The sequence below is a fragment of the Protopterus annectens genome, chromosome 11.part0 (genome assembly GCF_019279795.1).
Source record: "Protopterus annectens isolate FY-2018-M chromosome 11.part0, PAN1.0, whole genome shotgun sequence".
NCBI classification, from domain to species: domain Eukaryota; kingdom Metazoa; phylum Chordata; order Ceratodontiformes; family Protopteridae; genus Protopterus; species Protopterus annectens.
In genome coordinates, this window is record NC_056745.1 from 503,909,504 (window position 1) to 503,929,744 (window position 20,241).

The window sequence follows — 20,241 nt, forward strand, 5'->3', positions numbered from 1 at the left end:
CAAAATGACAGAAGTGTATAATATCAGCCATTCTTTATCACTGCTTCTCCTCAATGCAAGAATGATTATGCCTTGTTTAAGAATAGCTAAGCAAATTAATGACTGATACATTCCCTGGATATAAACATATATTATGTCTGACATTAGAAGGAAATGTCCGGCTTAAATTATGTTCAAGAAATGAACAAATAAGTTCCACACATATAAACACACAACATTTGACTTTGAAAGGAAATGACTATAAAAGGAAATGTCTATAGAAATGGGCAAAACACAATACAGTGACAAAACAAAATGACAGCGATTATAATTGGGTACTCAAACTTCAATCTAGCATTTATTTCAGCAGCTTTCTCTGCAATCATAATTCATGATCACATTATACCTGCAGGTGCGTGACATATTACTCAGCGATTCTAGATAAACATATACAGCATAGGTCGGTTTAAAGATTATTATCTTCATCATCACAGTAATTGTCAGTGCATTTTTAAGAAAGGAAAACTATCTCAAATTCAGTTCCTTTGAAATAAATTTCATACTGTAAACCTTCCAACCATTTGTGTTCACACACATTGATATTAAAGCATTTTCTTAAAAGTATCATATTTCTTCCTTGTAGTATCCAAGCTTTGATAAAGACATTTCTCGTCGTAGCTGTATCACTTCCCAAAACATTTGTTCAACTATAAAAGAGAGAACAAAAGCATCAATCACTATGATGTACACTTATACGTTTAAGACAAATGAAATATAACTGGCGTATAATTTAAAAAGCCAATGTGCTAACAGTGCTGGTCTACAGGAAAAGTTAAACAAAATAAAAGAAACACGTCAGTAAGAGTACTGAAATCAACCTCAGCAGCAATACTGACACGGATGTCATCGCAGGCAGGTTTGGGAGTACATATGCATCTGAGTGTGACAGTGAACTTTTTAAACGTAACCTTATGACTGCCAGACACATGATCAGTAGATTAGTTATTTCTGTAACACATTCCATGTCATTTTAATGCGACTGCATGACAGAAGTTAACTACAAAAATGTCTGACACTAAAATGTCCAAATACTAATTTATTTATTTATTTATTTACATTTGTTAACCGGGAGTGTCCGACTGGACATAGGCCGATTTTCAGCGGAGGCCCTGGGAGAAAAACTCCACAGTTAAAATAAACAGACAGTAGTTACACTGGATTACATAGAGATTAACAATTTAACATAGCAATTACTTACAACATATTTACAGATGAAGAACATAGTACATCAGTAGACAACTAGAATCTTTATCTGTGAAGTACATAACAGACATTAACAAATGTTACAATAAGAAGTTCCAGCTGCATAATAAGTACTAGGCTTACGAGCATCTGAGCTTGCTATAATCAAAGTAGTTAGTGGAGTGGAAAGAAAGGTAGTGGTTGGATGGGGTGGGTGATATTAGAGTGGGAGTTGCAAGGGCATAGCCAGCATGTTTTTAGGTGCGCTTTTAGTAAAGTTTTGAAGTGGGTGCATGATGTTACAGAGGTAATTGTGGGTGGGAGGGAGTTCCATAATTTGGCTATGGTGCAAGAGAATAGTGCTTCACCAGCAGAGTTACTGGCTTTAGTGATCTGTAAGTGATTTTTGTTGCTGAATCTTAGTGGTTTGGTGGTGCGATAGGGTTGGAGTAGATTCTGGAGGAATGGGACATTTAGTGGATGGTTTACTAGTTTGTGGGCGAGTGAGAGTTGATGCCATTGAAGGAGGTGAGGGAGTTCAAGCCAGCCCAATTCAGCAAGTGAGACAGAGTGGTGACTATGGTAGGATGCCCCTGTGGCGAATTTGGCGATTTTGTTGTAGCAGGTCTCTAGCTTGTTTAGATCGCATTGCCTTAGGCTGGTATATATTGGAGAGACATAAAGTAGGGTGGAGATAAGGTGGGAATTTGCTATTGAAATCTTTGCTGCTTTGGTGAGAAGTTGCCAATTTCTTTATAACGCTCCTAGTTTTTTGTGGACTTTTTTTATGGTCATGGATATGTGAATGTCAAATTTTAGTTTATTGTCTATTTCCACTCCTAGCAATTTGGTGTGTTTAGTTTGGTATATAGTCTAATCTGTGAATTAACTGCAAAAGACAAGTAAAACTGAACCTCACTAAACACAAGGAAGCATTTTCTGTAGGGGACTTGCAGTCCCTCATTCCCCCCATATCTTCTCAAGTCAGAGATGGCTCTGCCCTAGAATAAGAGGAATTCAGTAAAACAAAGCAATCATGGACTTAGTTTATACTCAAACAAAATAACTCATCTTTGACAACACTTCAGTGATAAATCTGTGTGCTTAAAAGCTGGCTTGTTCCTTGACTAATTATATCAAATATCTGTAATCAACTATACTAGGGAGGAGAGGTACATCCTTCCTGCCCTTATGGACAGCAGAGTGCTCTCTGTTAAATGTCTGGAGTACACCTTACATTGCTGTTTCTAATGTAAGCATGCATGGTGAGACTGGTACAATCTCAAAATGTGCAAAGGTAAATGTCATCTAGTATGCTCCTCACAATCAGGAAGCAGTTTTTTTTTCTTTGTAAAAGGATCCCAGTTTCCCCAATTTTAACATCCTCTCTTTGATATAGCAATAATTCCATGCACAAAGGCATCAAATGTGCTTTGAAGAGGCTGCAAAAAATATACGTTTGTATACTCAGTAAAGAGAGATAGATTAGTACTAGGCTAATTGCCCTTGTGTGCCATTTTAAGCCTAGCCAATTACCTCATGTGAGAATCAAACCCTGCACCTTGTGTCTGCAAGGTAAACATCTTAACCATTCTGCCATTCTCCTACACAAAAAAGTCATCCTTTCCATGTCTGGAACCCAGGACCCTGTGCACTACAATCACAGGAAAATACCTATACACCATCTGCACTGTAAATATTTTATCAGCTCCCTGAAACAAACTACAAATCTCATCTCTAAATTTCTAACACAAGGTCAATAAGGTTAGTAACATTCTTTCATTGTGTGACTATACATTTCAGAGATAAGCTTCTGTTATTTGATATTACATTAATGTTACAACCTCAGAATTAATGAAAAATGACAAATGGCTTACATGAAAAAACAGATGCAAAATCATACTGGGCACAGTCCTACAAGCAACAGTCTGTCTTTTTTGTCCAAAAAAGAGCAATGGTCACTTGAAAAAAGCACAGGTGTTCTATTACTCCCCCAAAACAAACAGTGCTTGGGATTACACAGCTCCTCCTCTAATATGAAGAAAATCCCATGCACATAGATAATGAGGAATATTGTACACAAATCACCCATGACCTAAGAATACTACACCAAAGGATCTACGGAAGGGCAAGGCCTACAAAGCCATGTACGTCTACAGACAAAACACAAACTCCTTTATCATGAATGCCTATGTCTATGGCTAAAAAGATGACCTCTATTTTACACAGACTGTGAAGAGAAAACTGTGTGTACATAAAGTTCACTTTTTTCTCTCATAGACCCATGTTAAGTTAGTAAATTGAATTATGCAATGTGCATGCTGGTCATTTTTTTTTAATTTATTTATTTTGGTACCCTTTTCTTCCCAGAAACCATCAAGACCCCATCTATTAGTGCTCCATTTGATCCTCTAACTCCACAACTCAAAAGGAGCAAGAGGACTACAGCCATCAGGGGTTGGGTGAGTTTTGAGACAGTACAGTTGTGTACACCTACCATAAATGTAGATGTTCGAGCGTCTTCACTGTTGCAGTCATAACTGTAGGGTGATCCTGCCGGCAGGCAGCCCGAGGTCGGCCAGAATCACAAAGTCTGGGTCCGGCATCGGCTGCACAAGCTAGTACCTTGATGTCAGTACGCTCTGGTACATAGCCCTCAGCCGACGCCATCTTCTCCAGCCTTTCTTGCCCCAGATGTCAGAAATCCCCAATAAACAAAAAAAAAAAAATGAGTCCCACAAGGAAACACAAACACACCATAAAGTGAAAAAAGAGGGGATAGGAGGGAGGGAAACACCGACTGCAACAGTGAAGACACTCGAACATCTACATTTATGGTAGGTGTACACAACTGTACTATGTTCTTCGTGTTTCACTGTTGCAGTCATAACTGTAGGGTGGAATCCCAAAGCAGTGAAGAAAGGGAGGAGGCTTAAATAGAAGAAGGGGCAGCAAGAAGGCCCTGCAAAACAGCAGAGGCAAAACCTGCCCTGGTCTTAGAATACAAAGGGAGATTGTAGTGCTTGGAAAAGGTATGCACAGAACTCCAAGTGGCAGCTTCCAAGATATCCTTGGTAGGGACTCCTCTGAGAAAAGCAGTAGAAGTGGCAGCTGCTCTAGTAGAATGAATTCTCACAGTACCGGGAAACTGTTTCCCACGATGAGTGTAACAAAATCTTATTCCATAGGCAATCCATTTGGAAATAGTTTGTTTGGAAATAGCCTTTCCAAGAGAACTAGAGGCAAAAGAAACAAACAATTGGTTAGATTTTCTGAACTCTTTAGTCTTGTCCAAGTAAAATCGTAACTGTCTGTGTACGTCCAATGAATGCAAAATCCTTTCCCCTTTATTTTGAGGATTAGGAAAAAAGGTAGGAAGGTGAATTGTCTGATTTAAAGCAACTTTCGAAATCACCTTAGGCATGAAAGAAGGATTGGTCCTCAAGGATACTCTGTCAATATGGAAAATTAGGTATGGCTCCACAGCCATAAGAGCTTGCAACTCTGAAACCCTTCTGGCAGAAGTCAATGCTAACAAAAGAACTGTCTTCCAGGATAAAAATTTAATATCAGAAGCCACAGCAGGCTCAAAAGGAGGCAAAGTGAGTTTTTCCAAAACATAGTTAAGATCCCAGGCAGGGACAGGAGGGGTCCTAGGAGGCCTCAAATTCTTAGCTCCTCTCAAGAATTGTCTCACCAATGGATGAGAAAAAACAGGAGGGTCAGTATAAAAATGAGCAGATATAGCAGAAGCATGAATCTTAATGGAAGAAAAGGAAAGGCCTTTAGACAAAAGGTCTGAAAGGTAAAGCAAAATAGACGAGAGATCAGGCACAAAAGGGTTAGAGCCACGGTCCTGCATCCAAATGCAAAACCTTTTCCATTTAGAGGCATAGGATTTCCTAGTGCTAGGCCGTCTGGCTTCTAGAAGAACATCTAAAACTTGTTTGGGGAGCTTAGAAGAAATCAAATTTCCTTGAAGAGCCAAGCTGCCAGGCAAAGGGTCTTGAGATGAGGGTGTAGCATCTGACCCTGATGCTGGGACAGAAGAGAAGGGTACAGAGGAAGGATCCAAGGAGGTTCCAAGCACAGATGTTGTAAGGTTGGATACCAAAACTGTCGAGGCCAATTTGGAGCAATCAAGATGATGAACTTGGGCTTGTCCTGTTTTATCTTCAGTAATATCCGGGGAAGAAGAGGAAGAGGAGGGAAGGCATATCCCGAAAGGTTCCACCAACTGAATGACAGGGCATCCACTTTCCAAGCTGTTTTGTGGAAGGACCTGGTGCAAAAGAGAGGCAGCTGATGATTGAGATGGGATGCAAACAGATCTATCTGGGGACACCCCCAAACTGCAGTTATCCTGTTGAATAAGTTTGTGTCTAGCATCCACTCGTGAGGATCCAAAATGTTTCTCCTTAGGCTGTCTGCTAAAAAATTCTGCTTTCCTGGATGAATTGAGCCTGAAGATGCAGATTCAGACTTAGAGCTATGTCCCATAAAGCCATAGCTAGTCTGCAAAGGGGGTATGAATGAGAGCCCCCCTGCTTGTTTATGTACCACATGACTGTGGTGTTGTCTGTATGAATTAGAAGAGGCCCTGGTTGCAAAAGGGTCTTGAAGGCTAGAAGAGCATTTTGAACTGCCAACATTTCCTTCAGATTGATGTGCCAGTGAAGGTGATTCTTTGTCCAGGTCCCCTGCTGGCAATTGTTTAGAAAATGTGCTCCCCAAGCATAATCCGAGGCGTCCGTGGTTATGATTTGAGAAGGTTGAGGTAGACGAAAAGGCTTCCCTTCGTTTAAAGCGCACACCCTGGACCACCAAAGGAACTCCTTCTGGAGGCAGGGGATCAGAGGAATCAGTGTCCAGATCTTGGTAATGCTGTGACCATACACTTTTCAGGTACCATTGAAGCTTTCTCATATGAAGCCTTGCATTTGGAATTAACAGAATGCATGAAGCCATGTAGCCCAGTGTCTGCAGGAATTTCCTTGCAGTGAGCAGAGTTAAGGTTGCCAAGGTTTTGAAAATTGAAGCCAGCTGTATTTGTTTTTCTGGAGTAAGGAAAGCCCTTTGTAAGGTTGTATTTAGGAGGGCTCCCAAAAATATCATTTGTTGCGAAGGAATCAATTGTGACTTTTCTATGTTCACTGAAAATCCCAGGAGGAGGAAGAGACGTTGAACAAAATCCAGATGTTGAAGTAAAAGGTCCTTGCTGTCTGCCTGGATAAGGCAGTCGTCCAAATAGGGGTAAATCTGAATCCCCTGAAGTCTGCAATAAGCCACTACTGGGGCCAGGCACTTGGTAAAAACCCTGGGCGCAGTAGATAAACCAAAGGGCAGTACAGAGAATTGAAAGTGCCTCGAGCCTGCTTTGAATCTGAGGAATTTCCTGCGTTCCTGCCTGATGGGAATGTGTAAGTAGGCCTCATTTAGGTCCAAAGTCACCATCCAAGTGTCCTGGGAGAGTACTGGAAGCAGTTGTTGTAGAGTAAGCATTTTGAATTTTGGAATTTCCAAAAAGGTGTTTAACACTGAAAGGTCCAGAATAGGTCTCCATGAGTTTTGTTTTCTTGGAACCAGAAATAGTCTTGAGTAAAAGCCTTTTCCCAGTTCTGAGAAAGGAACAGGCTCTATGGCTCTCATGGCCAGTAGAGCATCCACTTGATTTAAGGCCTCTGCCCATTGATGTTTTGGCAGATCTGGCCAACCGATAACCCTTGGCAGAGTATGAAAATGGAACTTGTAGCCTCTTAAAATCACGTCCAATACCCATTTGTCCTGGGTAATATGAGTCCAATTTCTGTAAAAAAGAGAAAGCTTTCCTCCGAGAGGGGCATCCAGGTAAGGAGGTCCTGAAGCCCAACCGAGAGAGTCATTGAGTCTGCTTCCTTTGAGATTGGGATCTGTCTTCTCCCCTTCTAGGTGAAGAAGCAGTCCATTGTCTGGATCTGTAAGAGGCCTGAGCTTGACCACGACCTCTGGAGCGTCTATATCTTCCCCTTTGAAGCCTATCAGACGTGGGAAAGGACCAATTTTTGGAGGGCCAATTCCTGGAAAATCTAGGAGGCTGAACTTGTAAGAAATCTTTCACAGTCTGCATAGATTTTGCTTTTTCTTCCATCTTTTTAATAACCTCTTCAGCCTTGGATCCAAATAAAACATCATGCTGAACAGGGGCATCTAAATGTTTAGCCTTAACCTGTTCCGGCAAACTTTGTTCACGAAGCCAGGCATGTCTCCTAATGACAGTACCAGAGGCTGCGGCCCTGCAAGAAGCTTCCAAAGCATCAAAACCACAATGCAAACTATGCTTGTTCACTTGTTCAGTTGCATGCAATACATCCTGCAATTCCTTATCCTCTGCACATGCCGGAAAGGTAGCAAGCTTTTGCTTCAAAACAGACAAAAGAAATTGCTGATACTTAAACATATGAAACTGGCAATTTAAAGCCCTAATAGCAAGGGTAGCAGAAGTATATACCTTTTTACCCCACCTGTCTAAGGCACGAGAATCCTTCTCGGAGGGAATAGGATTTTTGGAAGAAGCAACCTTAGCAGCCTTAGAACCCTGAGAAATAGTTTCAGGATCCGCAGAAAGGTTCTTGAATAAGAATAAATGAGAATCAGGGACCCTGTAAAATCTATCAGGCTTAGAAGGAGCAGGGGGCATGGAATCAGGATTCAAATTAGCCCCAGAAAAGGCATCATCGGAGGAATAGCTAAAGGCCTGTGTTGAGGAAGAAGGAATTCCCTAAGCCTCTTCTTGGAAGCAGAATAATCCTGACCTTCCCAATGAAAATGTTCCCTCATCTCATGTAAGGTCTCCCCAAAAGAGAAATCCTCATGCGGAGAAGCAGAGGGCAGGGAATCCTCTGCATCCGAATCCTCATAAGGAGGAAAGGAATATTCCTGATCAGATGAAGAAACAGAAGATACAGAAGCCTGGTCAGAGGAATCCAAAGGAATATCCTGTTGAGGCCTTTTCTCTGGAGGGGGGTGAGAACCCCTAATCATTGTAAGCAAATCTTCAGCCATCCTTAGCAATTGCTTCTGTGTCTTGGGAGTAGCTTCAGAAGTAGCTGGAGCAGAAACTTTAGGTTTAACTGGAGTCTTGGACTTTGCCTTTGTCTTTGAAATGGTGATGTGAGTAGGCCTGAATACCCCCTCAGAAGCCGGTACCTGCACAGCGGTTCCGGACCCATCTAAGGGAGCGACGTCCGAAGGTCCTGCAGCAGATAAAACAATAGGCCTTGATGGCTCCCCATGGGAGTCCGTATCGGCCATCGGTTCAGAAGTGGCGGACGACAGGGGCTGCAAAAGCACTTCACTGACGACAGCCGAACCGGATGCTGGCTCCAGCTGCGACGAATCCTGTTTGGACCTCGGAGGCCTGTCCTTGTCTTTGCGCTTCTTTTGAATTCCGGTAGAATCCGACGACATTCTATAATTGAAGCGTCTGCCAAAGTAATTTAAAGCCCAGTCGTACCGATGCTCAATAGTGCGAGAATTGAACCTGGCACAGAACCGACAACAAGAAACGTCGTGGTCAGGGCCTAAGCAAGGTAGACAGTAAGAGTGGAAATCTTTATGAGGTATCTGTTTTCCACACGCTATACAATTATTAACTTTTTCTGACATCGGAGGAACAAGATAAAGATTCCCCAACGGGGTACTTAGCTTTGAGAAGAGAAGTAAGAACTTCGGACCGACAGCAATCAAAAACGTAGATCGAAAATCGCCAACCAACGACTTGCGAGCTGCTTTCCACCGCACGGCAAGAAAGACTGGAGAAGATGGCGTCGGCTGAGGGCTATGTACCAGAGCGTACTGACATCAAGGTACTAGCTTGTGCAGCTGACGCCGGACCCAGACTTTGTGATTCTGGCTGACCTCGGGCTGCCTGCCGGCAGGATCACCCTACAGTTATGACTGCAACAGTGAAACACGAAGAACATATTAACAACCTCATCTCACTGGCTGTAAAGCATGATGCAGTGCCTGTACAGTTGATGCCAGCTCAGTTGTATGTTTCCACTCACCTACAATTGCCATCGTGCTGGAACTGAACTTTTAAGACTTCCTCCAGTGGCACTTTTGCAGCATCTCTCTGCCAACACTCTCTTCCAGATTGGAAAAGGCAGCTTTGGATGCTCATTTCTAGCCATTTCCCTTGGATTAACCAGTGCTTGGGGAATTAGGAGAATCACGTCCCCTAGTCCACAGTCAGGACTAATAAAATCACCCTAGAGAGCTGGCACAGTCATGCACTCCCTTTTACTATGGTACCCTTACAGCTTCTGTACAAATTATAACAGTATCAATCTGTAATGTACAATGCAGTCATTTATTTAACTTAATAAGTGCATTGGCATGAAAACTGTTTGGAGCCACAAACCAAGTTAAAGACAAATCCAGAAAACAAAATCAAAACTAAATATACTCACAAAATGCAATGTAGACTATAAAATAACTGACCACACGTATTTATATTACAGCAAGTTGCAATGTTAATCATCATAACCATCAAACCCAAATTTTCCTACTTTGTTTTCTATATAAGTTCGGAGTGTTCGGAGTGTCACTTCAGCTCTTGCCATCTTTCTCAAGTCAGTGCCACTCTTCTACATTCTTTGACAGTCATACCTGACTGTCAAATCTCTTTCATAGGTTTATAGTTGTGTACTAGGCTAATGGCTCTGGAGCCTTTAACAAGCCTAACCCATAGGATTACCCTGGCATCGTGCACCCGATCTTAGTTCCCAGTGCCTCTCTCAGGTAAAGCCACTGGAGTGATGCCCGGGGTGAATTTTCTATTTCCCATCCACGCATCAAGATTTCTCTTGTAGAGGGCCAGTGAGGTGCTCTGCTTGACATGTACGGAAAGTCTATTCCATAGCATAGGCAGTCTCTGGGTTATGAATCTGTCCCTCCAGCATGTTCTGTTGATTGCGGTAATGAGGCTGAGGTCTCAGGAGTACGTGGTGTGGAGGGAATTGGGATTTCTTTTTCTAACAGAGCTGGGTCAGACATGGCTTTGTAAGTCAAGCAGACATGGACTCTAAGTAGGCGATATAAGAGAGAAAAGTTGGAGTTTTTTGACTCTGTCCATATAGGACAAATGTTTAAGGCCTAGGATCCTCTTTGTGAGGTACTTTTGTGGCCTCTCTAGTTGTTGCAGGTGTTTAGTAAGGTACATGCCAAATGGGGCATTGTACTCAATGATTGGCCTAATGAGGGAAGAGTAGAGGGAGACAATGACCTCTTTCTTCCAGGATGCACAACCGTTAGTAATGAGATGTGCCACATAGAAGGACTTTCTGACCACAGTGGCAATATGGTAGTCAAAAGAGAAGCTGCTGTCAACCTGTGTTCCCAGATCTCTTATAACGCCTTCTGTGTTCAGTTGTTGAACAAAATCCCCCACTAATTTTTGCCCCCCCTTACACAGAAAAATCAAGTTATCTATAAATCTGTAGAATAACTAAGGATACTACAGTGTTCGGATTAAAAATAAATTACAGCACAAAGAATCTGTATATATATGTGTATGGGTTCCCTTCAGAAGCTCGAAATACTGAAATCTCGAATTTCAGTATTTCAAGCCCAAGAAGCCAAACCAACATAATAGCGAAAGTTTAGAAGCGTGAAATTCAAAACCTCAAATACTGGAGGTTTTGAATTTCGCGCTTCTAAACTTCCGCTGTGGTCATATATTCAACTAAATGTGTGTGTTAAGGGGTTTGGATAGGGGCTGTGGTGTGTGTCAGTGTGTTTTGTTGCTGTGATGTATGTGTGCGAGGAGAATGTAGCTTGTGTGGTGGTGTTTTGTGTGTGTTTATATGTAGTGCGACCTTGGAGTGAGAATATTTAAGTAGGGGGGTGTGGGGGACGCAGCCCCTACATGGGGGGTGCAGGGGGGCTTGAACCCCATATTTCATGTAGCAGAGTGATTGTGTGTATTTGTGTGGTGGATGGTGTGTGTGTGTGTGTTTGTGTGGTGGATGGTGTGTGTGTGTGTGTGTGTGTGTGTGTGTGTGTGTATATATGTATATATATATATATATATATATATATATATATATATATATATGTGTGTGTGTGTGTGTATGTATGGATTCACTTCAGAAGCTCGAAATACTGAAATCTTGAATTTCAGTATCTCAAGCCCAAGAAGTGGAATCCACAAAACAATGAAAACTAAAAACTGCGAAATTCAAAACCTTGAATATTGAAGTTTTGAATTTTGCAGTTTTACCACACACACACACACACACACACACACACACACACACACACACACACGCACACAATCACTCTACTACATGAAAGCACCCCCATGTGGGGGGTTGCGCCACCCGCAGCCTCTCTACTTAAATATTCTCACTCTGAGGTCGCATTACATACAAACACACACAAAACACCACCACACAAGCTACTTTCTCTTTGCACACACACATCACAGCAACAAAACACACAGACACACACCACAGCCCCTACCCAAACCCCTTAACACACACACACACTTACCTGAATACATGACCATAGCAGAACTTTAGAAGCACGAAATTCGAAACCTCCGGTATTCAAGGTTTTAAATTTCACGCTTGTAAACTTTCACTATTATGTGGATTCGGCTTCTTCTGCTCGAAATACTGAAATTCAAGATTTCAGTAGCTTCTGAATGGAACCCATATATATATATATATATATATATATATATATATATATTATATTATATTATATTTGAAGTTTCAAAACTTCGAACCTCATATGTTCGACAACACATGAGTGAAGTTTGAAACATCGAAAATATAATAAAGAAAAAACTTACCTCAACGCTCTGAGCAGGGGATGCAAGCCCTCCTGCACCCCCACACCCCCACTACTTAAATATACCAACTATGAGATCGCACTTCAGTGAGGGAAAGGGAAATTTTCCCATTCTGTGCCATACGGAGCCGTTGCTTTTCACCTTCAAACTTTTTCAAGTTGGATCATATGGTGTCAAACAGATGACATTCGAACTTTAAAAAGTTCAAGTAATTAATAGGATATATATATATATATATATATATATATATATATATATATATATATATATATATATATTTGATACGTTGGTTCCAAATGGTTTAAACCTGGAGTGTAAATGATCGAATGGGAGAGAGTATTTAAGGCAGATTTTTTTTTAATGTTTTACTCCCTGAAGGATTTTCTAGCCAAAGCTCTAGAGACAATAAAATAGTTTGTTGTGGATTCATGGCTGTTTTTTTTTTAAATAGAGATTGCCAGCCACAGAGTTAAGCATACCTTTCAACTGTCACTGATTTTGACTCAAATTTTAGCTCTGTCCCTACTAAAATTGGTGGCTTTTGGAGAAAAAGTGGTAAATTGCACTTAATAAATAATGGCAATAATTAGAGTTCTTTTACTTCAAAAAATGTGTATTGATTCAAATTCTCTTGTTCTGTCAATGTGTCATGTTAATAGTACTAATATTTAAATGTGTCCCTGACTGTTCCTGATTATTTCTGGATTTGTCCCAGAGTCATTAAGAGCTATGGAGCAAAGGAGAAAAGAAAGATGCTCCTGAACAGAAAGGCGGTTGGTCATATTGAAGAGCATTGTAGTGATGTTCAAAGGAGTTTGCTAAAGTTGTAAAATTACCACTTATTTGGTAGATTTTGTAGTCTCTTGCAGTTTAGAGAGACAGACAGTACTTGACTCCATTTATGGCCTATCTAACGTCTGGCATTAAGTGAGGGACTTTACATGGAGCTCTAATCTAAACAGAGGCCATAAGAATAATGTGGTTAAAGTGTATGGGAAAACATGGAAGCTCTTTCATTTTATGAAATACATGAGCTCAAATTGGGGAAATTCAACAAAACATATGTCAGAGAAAGAGAGAGAGAGAGATTGACACAGAGGGAAAGAATAATGTTGTCCGTGCTCCTTTGTTGGGTTACCAGACAAAATTAATTCAGTCAAGTTTTATCCTCAAACAAGTTCCAGATAAAATTAAAGCCATGTTGCAGTTGTTATTCAGTATTTTCAGTTTTAGACCTATGCTGAACTAAGATACAGTTATCAGTTTAAAGAAGGACTAGTAGAATAAGAAAAATCAACAGTAAAGAGAAAGGGGATGTCAGCATGGCTTTGGGAAACCCTGGCAGTAACACTGCCAATGTTTAAAACAACACAACTGATTTAAAATTAGCACATCTACTGATAAGATAATTAGAAATCCAATTAGAAGTGCCTTCAGAAAAGTCAAAGGTTTACAGCTGACCATACCTCTCAACCTCTTGGTGCAAAAAATCTAGACAAAGCCTAAAATAATGAGGGGGTAACAAAAACCTGAAAATAGGGACAGATTTTAAATATTGCTCTTATAAACTCAAAAAGTTGATACAAAACAAGATTTGTGTTATCATGCATTTTCTGGAGGACATGAAGTCTAAAATTCAAATATATGTCATCATTTGGTTATTCCTTAGTGAATTCAATCTTCAGTGATTTGCCATAACACCAACAAATTTTATGAGTAACAGACCAAAAACATATGAGGCAAAAATCTGGACATCTTATAAAAATCTGGATGGTCGAGAGGTATACAGCTGAGCAATAAAGAATGTGATACTCAGTGGAGCAAATTGCCTTCTTCTTCTTTCGGCTTTCCCGGTTAGGATCCGCCACAGTGGATCACCTGTTTGCTCATAATTGGCAGTAGAGTTTTATAGTGTTGAGTTGCCAGCCCGATGCCCAACCTTCCACGGAAGGCACACACACACACACGCACGCCTAGGGCTAATTTAGAGTGTACAATCCAGCTACAGCATGTATTTGGGATGTGGGAGGAAACCGGAGCACCCGGAGGAAACCCACATGACCACAGGGAGGACATGCAGACTCTGCACAGAAGGTACCCAAACTGAGGATCGAACCGGAGAGGTGAGGTGACAATGCTAACCGCTGCACCACCGTGGCCGCCCAGTGGAGCGAAATGCCTAAATGAGATTAAAGAACAAACCACAAATAAGCCATCAGCAATAAATGGCTAATAACATAGGATTTACTTATTGCAGAAAACAAACAAAGGCAAAGCTCCAGGTTTTCCAGCAGTTTAATAAAAAAACAAACACAAGCGCTTTCACAATGATGCTTCTTCAGGTGCATGAATACAATCTAAGTAACACAATTTTTATACCATTTAAATCCGGTCACATGATTAAGCACTCAAACTCTTAAAGTTAAAAACTTCATTAAAAACATATATACATCATAACAACATAACATACATCCCTTTCATCTACGTAATGACCGTTTCCTGACTATACGTCTTAAGGGTATATGGTCATTAAGACCATGGTCCCTTGTCTGCTCTTAATCTCACAATCCATTCTGCCTCCAGTTCTTCAGTTCTGCATCTAATATCGCCTCCTCTTGGATTCTTCAGACATTTCCCCAAAGCTACAAATGTGAATAAATGCTGTTCTGTAGTTTGGTTTACATGTTTTGCTAGTGCATTAAATGTACTCTTTTTCTTAATGTGGTACACATGCTTCATTACCCTGTCCTTAAGCTGTCTATCCTTTTTGCCAACATAGAATTTATTACATACTTGGCACACAGCAAGGTACACTACATGTGAGCTATCACATGTAGTACTAGACAATGTTAAACAATTCCCCTGTGCCTGGGTGTCTAAAAGTTAACAAATCATTTGCCATGTATATACACACCTGGCATTTCCCACATGGTTTAGTCCCTACATTATCTGTTAATGTTACAAAATCTCTTGAGTTGCAAAGCCTTCTCTTTAAACTTTTTTTGTTCTTAAAAGAGAATTGTGGTTTCACATTTATGTAACTACTCATTTGTATCAGTGGTCAATACGCTCCAATGCTTATTAATAATTTCCATGTATTGTCTTATGTTCCTAGAATAACTAAGGCATACATTAAGTTAGTATCACTGAACTAGTGCTTGATATTAAACTGTTTACACGCAACCTTATGTTAAAGACTATGTTTGAAGGAAACAAAGATTATGCTAATTTTATGTTTAGAAAACCTAGCCTATATGTACCTAAACAAAATACTTTGGTGAATGCATTTGAACAACTTTGTATTGATGATGGATATAAGCTGTACTATTCACAGAATGTTAGTGGACAGAAAAATAAGCAATATAATTTGAACAAGCTTGAATATGAAGCTATGATTAAATTGCAAAATAATTCTAACATTATGATAAGACCAGCCGAAAAAGGGGGCCAAGTTGTTGTGATGGATAGACTAGCTTATGATAGTGCTATGCTTGATATGTTGAAAGACCAAAGTTTTTATTGGGTTATTACATCCACACAAGTGAAGGTTATGATAGATAAGGTGCATAATAATTTGAATGAACTTGTATTAAATAGTATTATTGATGAGAATTTATATAGGTATTTTTAATGCCCAATCCTATAATTCCCATAATACAGGGGTCACCTAAAGTACATAAAAACCTGCGGAATCCTCCCATGAGGCCAATTGTGGCTGGACGAAACTGGTGAACTGAACCAGTATCGATATATTTAGAGAAACATCTCTGTCCACTGATTAACGAGTCTGAACATATATTGAAGGACAGAGATCATTTTGTCAGGGACCTATATGATTTCCTAAAGAAGGTAAAGGTACCTGGAAATTGTATTTTGGCTACACTAGATGTAGTATCACTGTTCACAGTAATACCGAATGAAGCAGGTATTAGTAGTGTCAGTAGAATGATGGAGAAAAACTCGAACTTTACGTTGTTAAAGTTACAACAAATGCAGGTATTGTTAAAGTTAGTCTTGGAGAGCAATATATTTATGCTCAGGAACAACATCTACTGGCAGCGCAATGGCGTTGGGATGGCAACATCGTGCGCTAATAGTTATGACAATGCCGTCTTGGCCGAATGGGAGGCAGAGAATTTGCTTAAAGGTCCTTTTCAGAATAATATTTTATTCTTTCGGAGGTTTGTGGATGACCTCTTTATTTTATGGGATGGGACAGTATGTGCATTATTGGCTTTTGTCAAGTTTATAAATCAAACTACACAGTTCCTTACGTTCACATTAAACTGGTTGGTCAGTGAAGTGAATTTTTTGGATGTTACTATTTTTAAAGGAGAAAATGATGAACTAAACATCAAGTTATACAGGAAGGAATGTCATGTTAATAATTTATTGAGCAGTGAAAGTATGCATCCTGAATTTATATTTAGAAACGTGATACAAAAACTAGATTGAATGCCAATGAAAATGATTTTTCACAACAGGCAGATAAGACAGTGGTTGAACTTATGGAAAGGGGTTATGATCAACAAACCATACAGCAAAATAGGATGCAAATAACGAGGCTGAGACAGACTAGAGCTAAGCCTTACTTTTCAGATGTAGATGAGAATCCTACCCTAGATGTAAGAAATAGACACACATCCAATAAACAACGTACGCCTCAGTTATTCTAAGAACATAAGACAATACATGGAAATTATTAAACATTAGAGCGTATTGACCACTGACACACAAATGAGTAGGTACATAAATTTGAAACCACGATTCTCTTTAAGAACAAAAAACATTTTAGAGAAGGCTTTGCAACTCAAGAGATTTTGTAACATCAACAGATAATGCAGGGACTAAACCTTGTGGGAAATGCCAGGTGTGTATATACATGGCAAAAGATTGGTTAACTTTTAGACACCCAGACACAGGGGAATTGTTTAACATCAAGTCTAGTGCTACATGTGATCACTCGCATGTAGTGTACCTTGCTGTGTGCCAAGTATGCAATCAATTTTATGTTGGTAAAATGGATAGACAGCTTAAGGACAGGGGGAGAGAGCACTTGTACCACATTAAGAAAAATAGTACATTTAATGCACTAGCAAAACATGTAAACCACCAAACTACACAGCATTTATTTAAATTTGTAGTTTTGGGGAAATGTCTAGAGAATCCAAGGGGTGACTATATTAGATCCAGAACTGAAGAACTGGAGGCAGAATGGATTGTGAGATTAAGAGCAGACAAGGAACATGGTCTTAATGACCATGTACCCTTAAGACCTACACTCAGGAAACGGTCATTACGTAGGTGAAAGGGATGTATGTTATGTTGTTAAGATGTATATATGTTTTTAATGTAGTTTTTACCTTTAAGAGTTTGAGTGCTTAATCTTGTGACCAGATTTAAATGGTTACTTAGACTGTATTCATACACCTGAAGAAGCATCATTGTGAAAGCGCTTGTGTTTGTTTTTTATTAAACTGCTGGAAAACCTGGAGCTTTGCCTTTGTTTGTTTTCTGCAATTGGATTTCTTTATTTGTACAAAGGCACCTGGATATCGTGGGGTTATATTTTTTGTCTTGTATAAGCTCGAAAGACATGCGTAAATGGGCGTGCCTTCGCTGAAGGTTGAACGTCAAGCTGGCACCTCTGCGTTCGTCAAAATCTACTGCCAATCATTAGTGGACTGGAGTTCCGCTGTGGCGACCCCTAACCGGGAAAGGCCAAAAGACAACAACAACATAAGATTTACTTAGTAGTTTGTTTTTGTTGATTGGGAAAGTCCAAATGGGCAAACAGCCCGTTTTCAGCAGAGGGCCGGGGAGAAAAGCAAGTGTTAACTTTTTTTTTTTAACTGCAAGCTGGCTGTGTGTGTGTGTGTGTGTGTGTGTGTGTGTGTGTGTGTGTGTGTGTAGTAACCTAATTAGCATAGCTAATAAGATAAATAGAAATCAAATTAGAAGTGCTTTCAGAAAAGTCAAAGCTCTACAGCTGTCACTAAAGAATGTGATGCTCAGTGGAGATTAAGGACTAGTCCACAAATCAGCTGTCTGGAACAAACGGCTAATAACATAAGACTCAGCAGAGGCCCAGAGAAAAAAGCTCCAAGTGCTACATTTTTTTTTAATACAAGCTGTGTGGGTGCTGTGACCTAAACTAAAGGCATTCTGTTTTCCAAAATGGCATTATATTTATTGATGAATTTGACAGATTGTAAAGAATATTCCTGAGTAATTCGGCAAGTGTGGGAAGCATGGACACAGACCAATAATCAGAGGAAGATTTATGAAATGTTAGTTACTTGCTGCACAACAAACCCCAAGATATAACTGCAACAGAAACTGCACTTTCTTTACATGCTAGCAATGCAAGGTTCAAGATCCTACAAACTACACTCCAGTCACATATGGACCAAGAACTGCCAGATGCACAAGTTTGTTTTAGAAGGGGCAGAAGAAAAAAAAAAAGATCAAATTGACAACATCAGTTGGATAACAGAGGAATCGAGAGTTCCAGAAAAGTATTTATTTCTACTTTACTGACTCCTCTAAAGCCTTTGACAATATGGACCATAACAAACTGTGTTAGTTTTAGAGAAATTGGGACACCAGGCACATTAACTCCTGAGCAATCTGTATGAAAAAGAAGATGAAGCAAAAATAGTAAGAAGCACATATGGAATAACTAGCAGGTTTAAGACTGGGAAAGAATTGTAACAAGACTACATGCAGTCACCCAACTTATTTAATGTATTCTCTAAATACAGTGCAATGAAAAAGTATTTGGCCCCTTCCTGATTTCTTATTTATTTGCATGTTTGTCACACTTAAATGTTTCAGATCATCAAACAAATATAAATATTAGACAAAGATAACCCAAGTAAACACAAAATGCAGTTTTTAAGTGATGACTTTATTTATTAAGGAAAAGACAACTATCCAAACTTACATATGGTCCTATGTGAAAAAGTAATTGCACCCTTGTTAAATCAAGACGTAACTGGTTAATCACATTTTTGGGAAAGCTGAGTTCAATTTCACGGGTCTATATTATAACAGCGAATGATCAAAAGATCAAACGCTGTTAATATCGACCCCTTAAAGTTGAAAATTAAAATGAGCGAACAACCAGAAAAGCGCTTTCTTTCCCAAGGAAAGAAATCGCTGCCCCCCCCCCCCAAAAAAAAAATAATAATAATAAAACACACTAAACACCACCACCCCCACTTAAATATATCAACTCAGAGATCGCACTACCACAACCCAGACAGCCGGCCCAGCGATTTCTTTCCCTGGGAAAGAAATCGCTGCTCTGGTTGTTCACTCTTTTTAGTTTTTGATTTTAAGGGGTCGATATAACAGCGTTCGATCTTTTGATCATTCGCTGTTATAAAGTAGACCCCAATTTCGCTAGCCACACTCAGGCCTGATTACTGCCAGACCTGTTGAATCAAGAGATCACTTAAATAGAACCTGACAAAGTGAAGTAGGCCAAAAGATCCCAAAAAGGAAGACATCATGCCATGATCTAAAGAAATTCCAGAACAGATGAGAAACAAAGTAATTGACATTTATCAGTCTGGAAAAGGTTACAAAGTCATTTCTAAAGCTTTGGGATGCCAGCGAACCACGGTGAGAGCCATTATCCACAAATGGAGAAAACATGCAACAGTGGTGAACCTTCCCAGGAGTGGCCGGCCTATAAAAATTACCCCAAGAGCACAGCGACAACTCATCTAAGAGGTCACACATCTAGAGAACTGCAGGCCTCAATTGTCTCAGTTAAGGTCAGTGTTCATGACTCAACCATAAGAAAGAGACTGGGCAAAAATGGCATGCATGACAGAGTTCCAAGGCGAAAACCACTGCTGACCAAAAAGAACATAAAGGCTCAGCTCACTTTTGCCAAAATAAATCTTGATGATCCCCAAGACTTTTGGGAAAATATTCTTTGGACTGACGAAACAAAAGTTGAACTTTTTGGGAGGTGCGCGTCATGTTACATCTGGTGTAAAAGTAACACTGCTTTTCAGAAAAAGAACATCATGCCAACAGTCAAACAGGGTGGTGGTAGTGTGATGGTCTGGGGCTGCTTTGCTGCTTCTGGACCTGGATGACTTGCTGTGATTGATGGAACCATGAATTCTGCTCTCTACCTAAAAATTCTGAAGGATAATGTCCAGCCA

At 40.0% G+C, this 20,241-nt stretch overlaps 1 protein-coding gene across 3 annotated transcripts in view; it reads right to left on the bottom strand.

Moving 5' to 3' along the window:
- Positions 1-304: 304 nt before the first annotated feature.
- LOC122815473 (RAB3A interacting protein) overlaps positions 305-20,241 on the bottom strand; it is a 1,760,500-nt gene continuing 1,740,563 nt past the window's right edge. For all 3 annotated transcript variants that reach the window (XM_044087996.1, XM_044087994.1, XM_044087995.1), the window contains one exon: positions 305-686. In XM_044087996.1, coding sequence (XP_043943931.1) covers positions 604-686 — 83 coding nt within the window. In that variant the 3' untranslated portion in view covers positions 305-603. The remainder of the gene's footprint in view (positions 687-20,241) is intronic.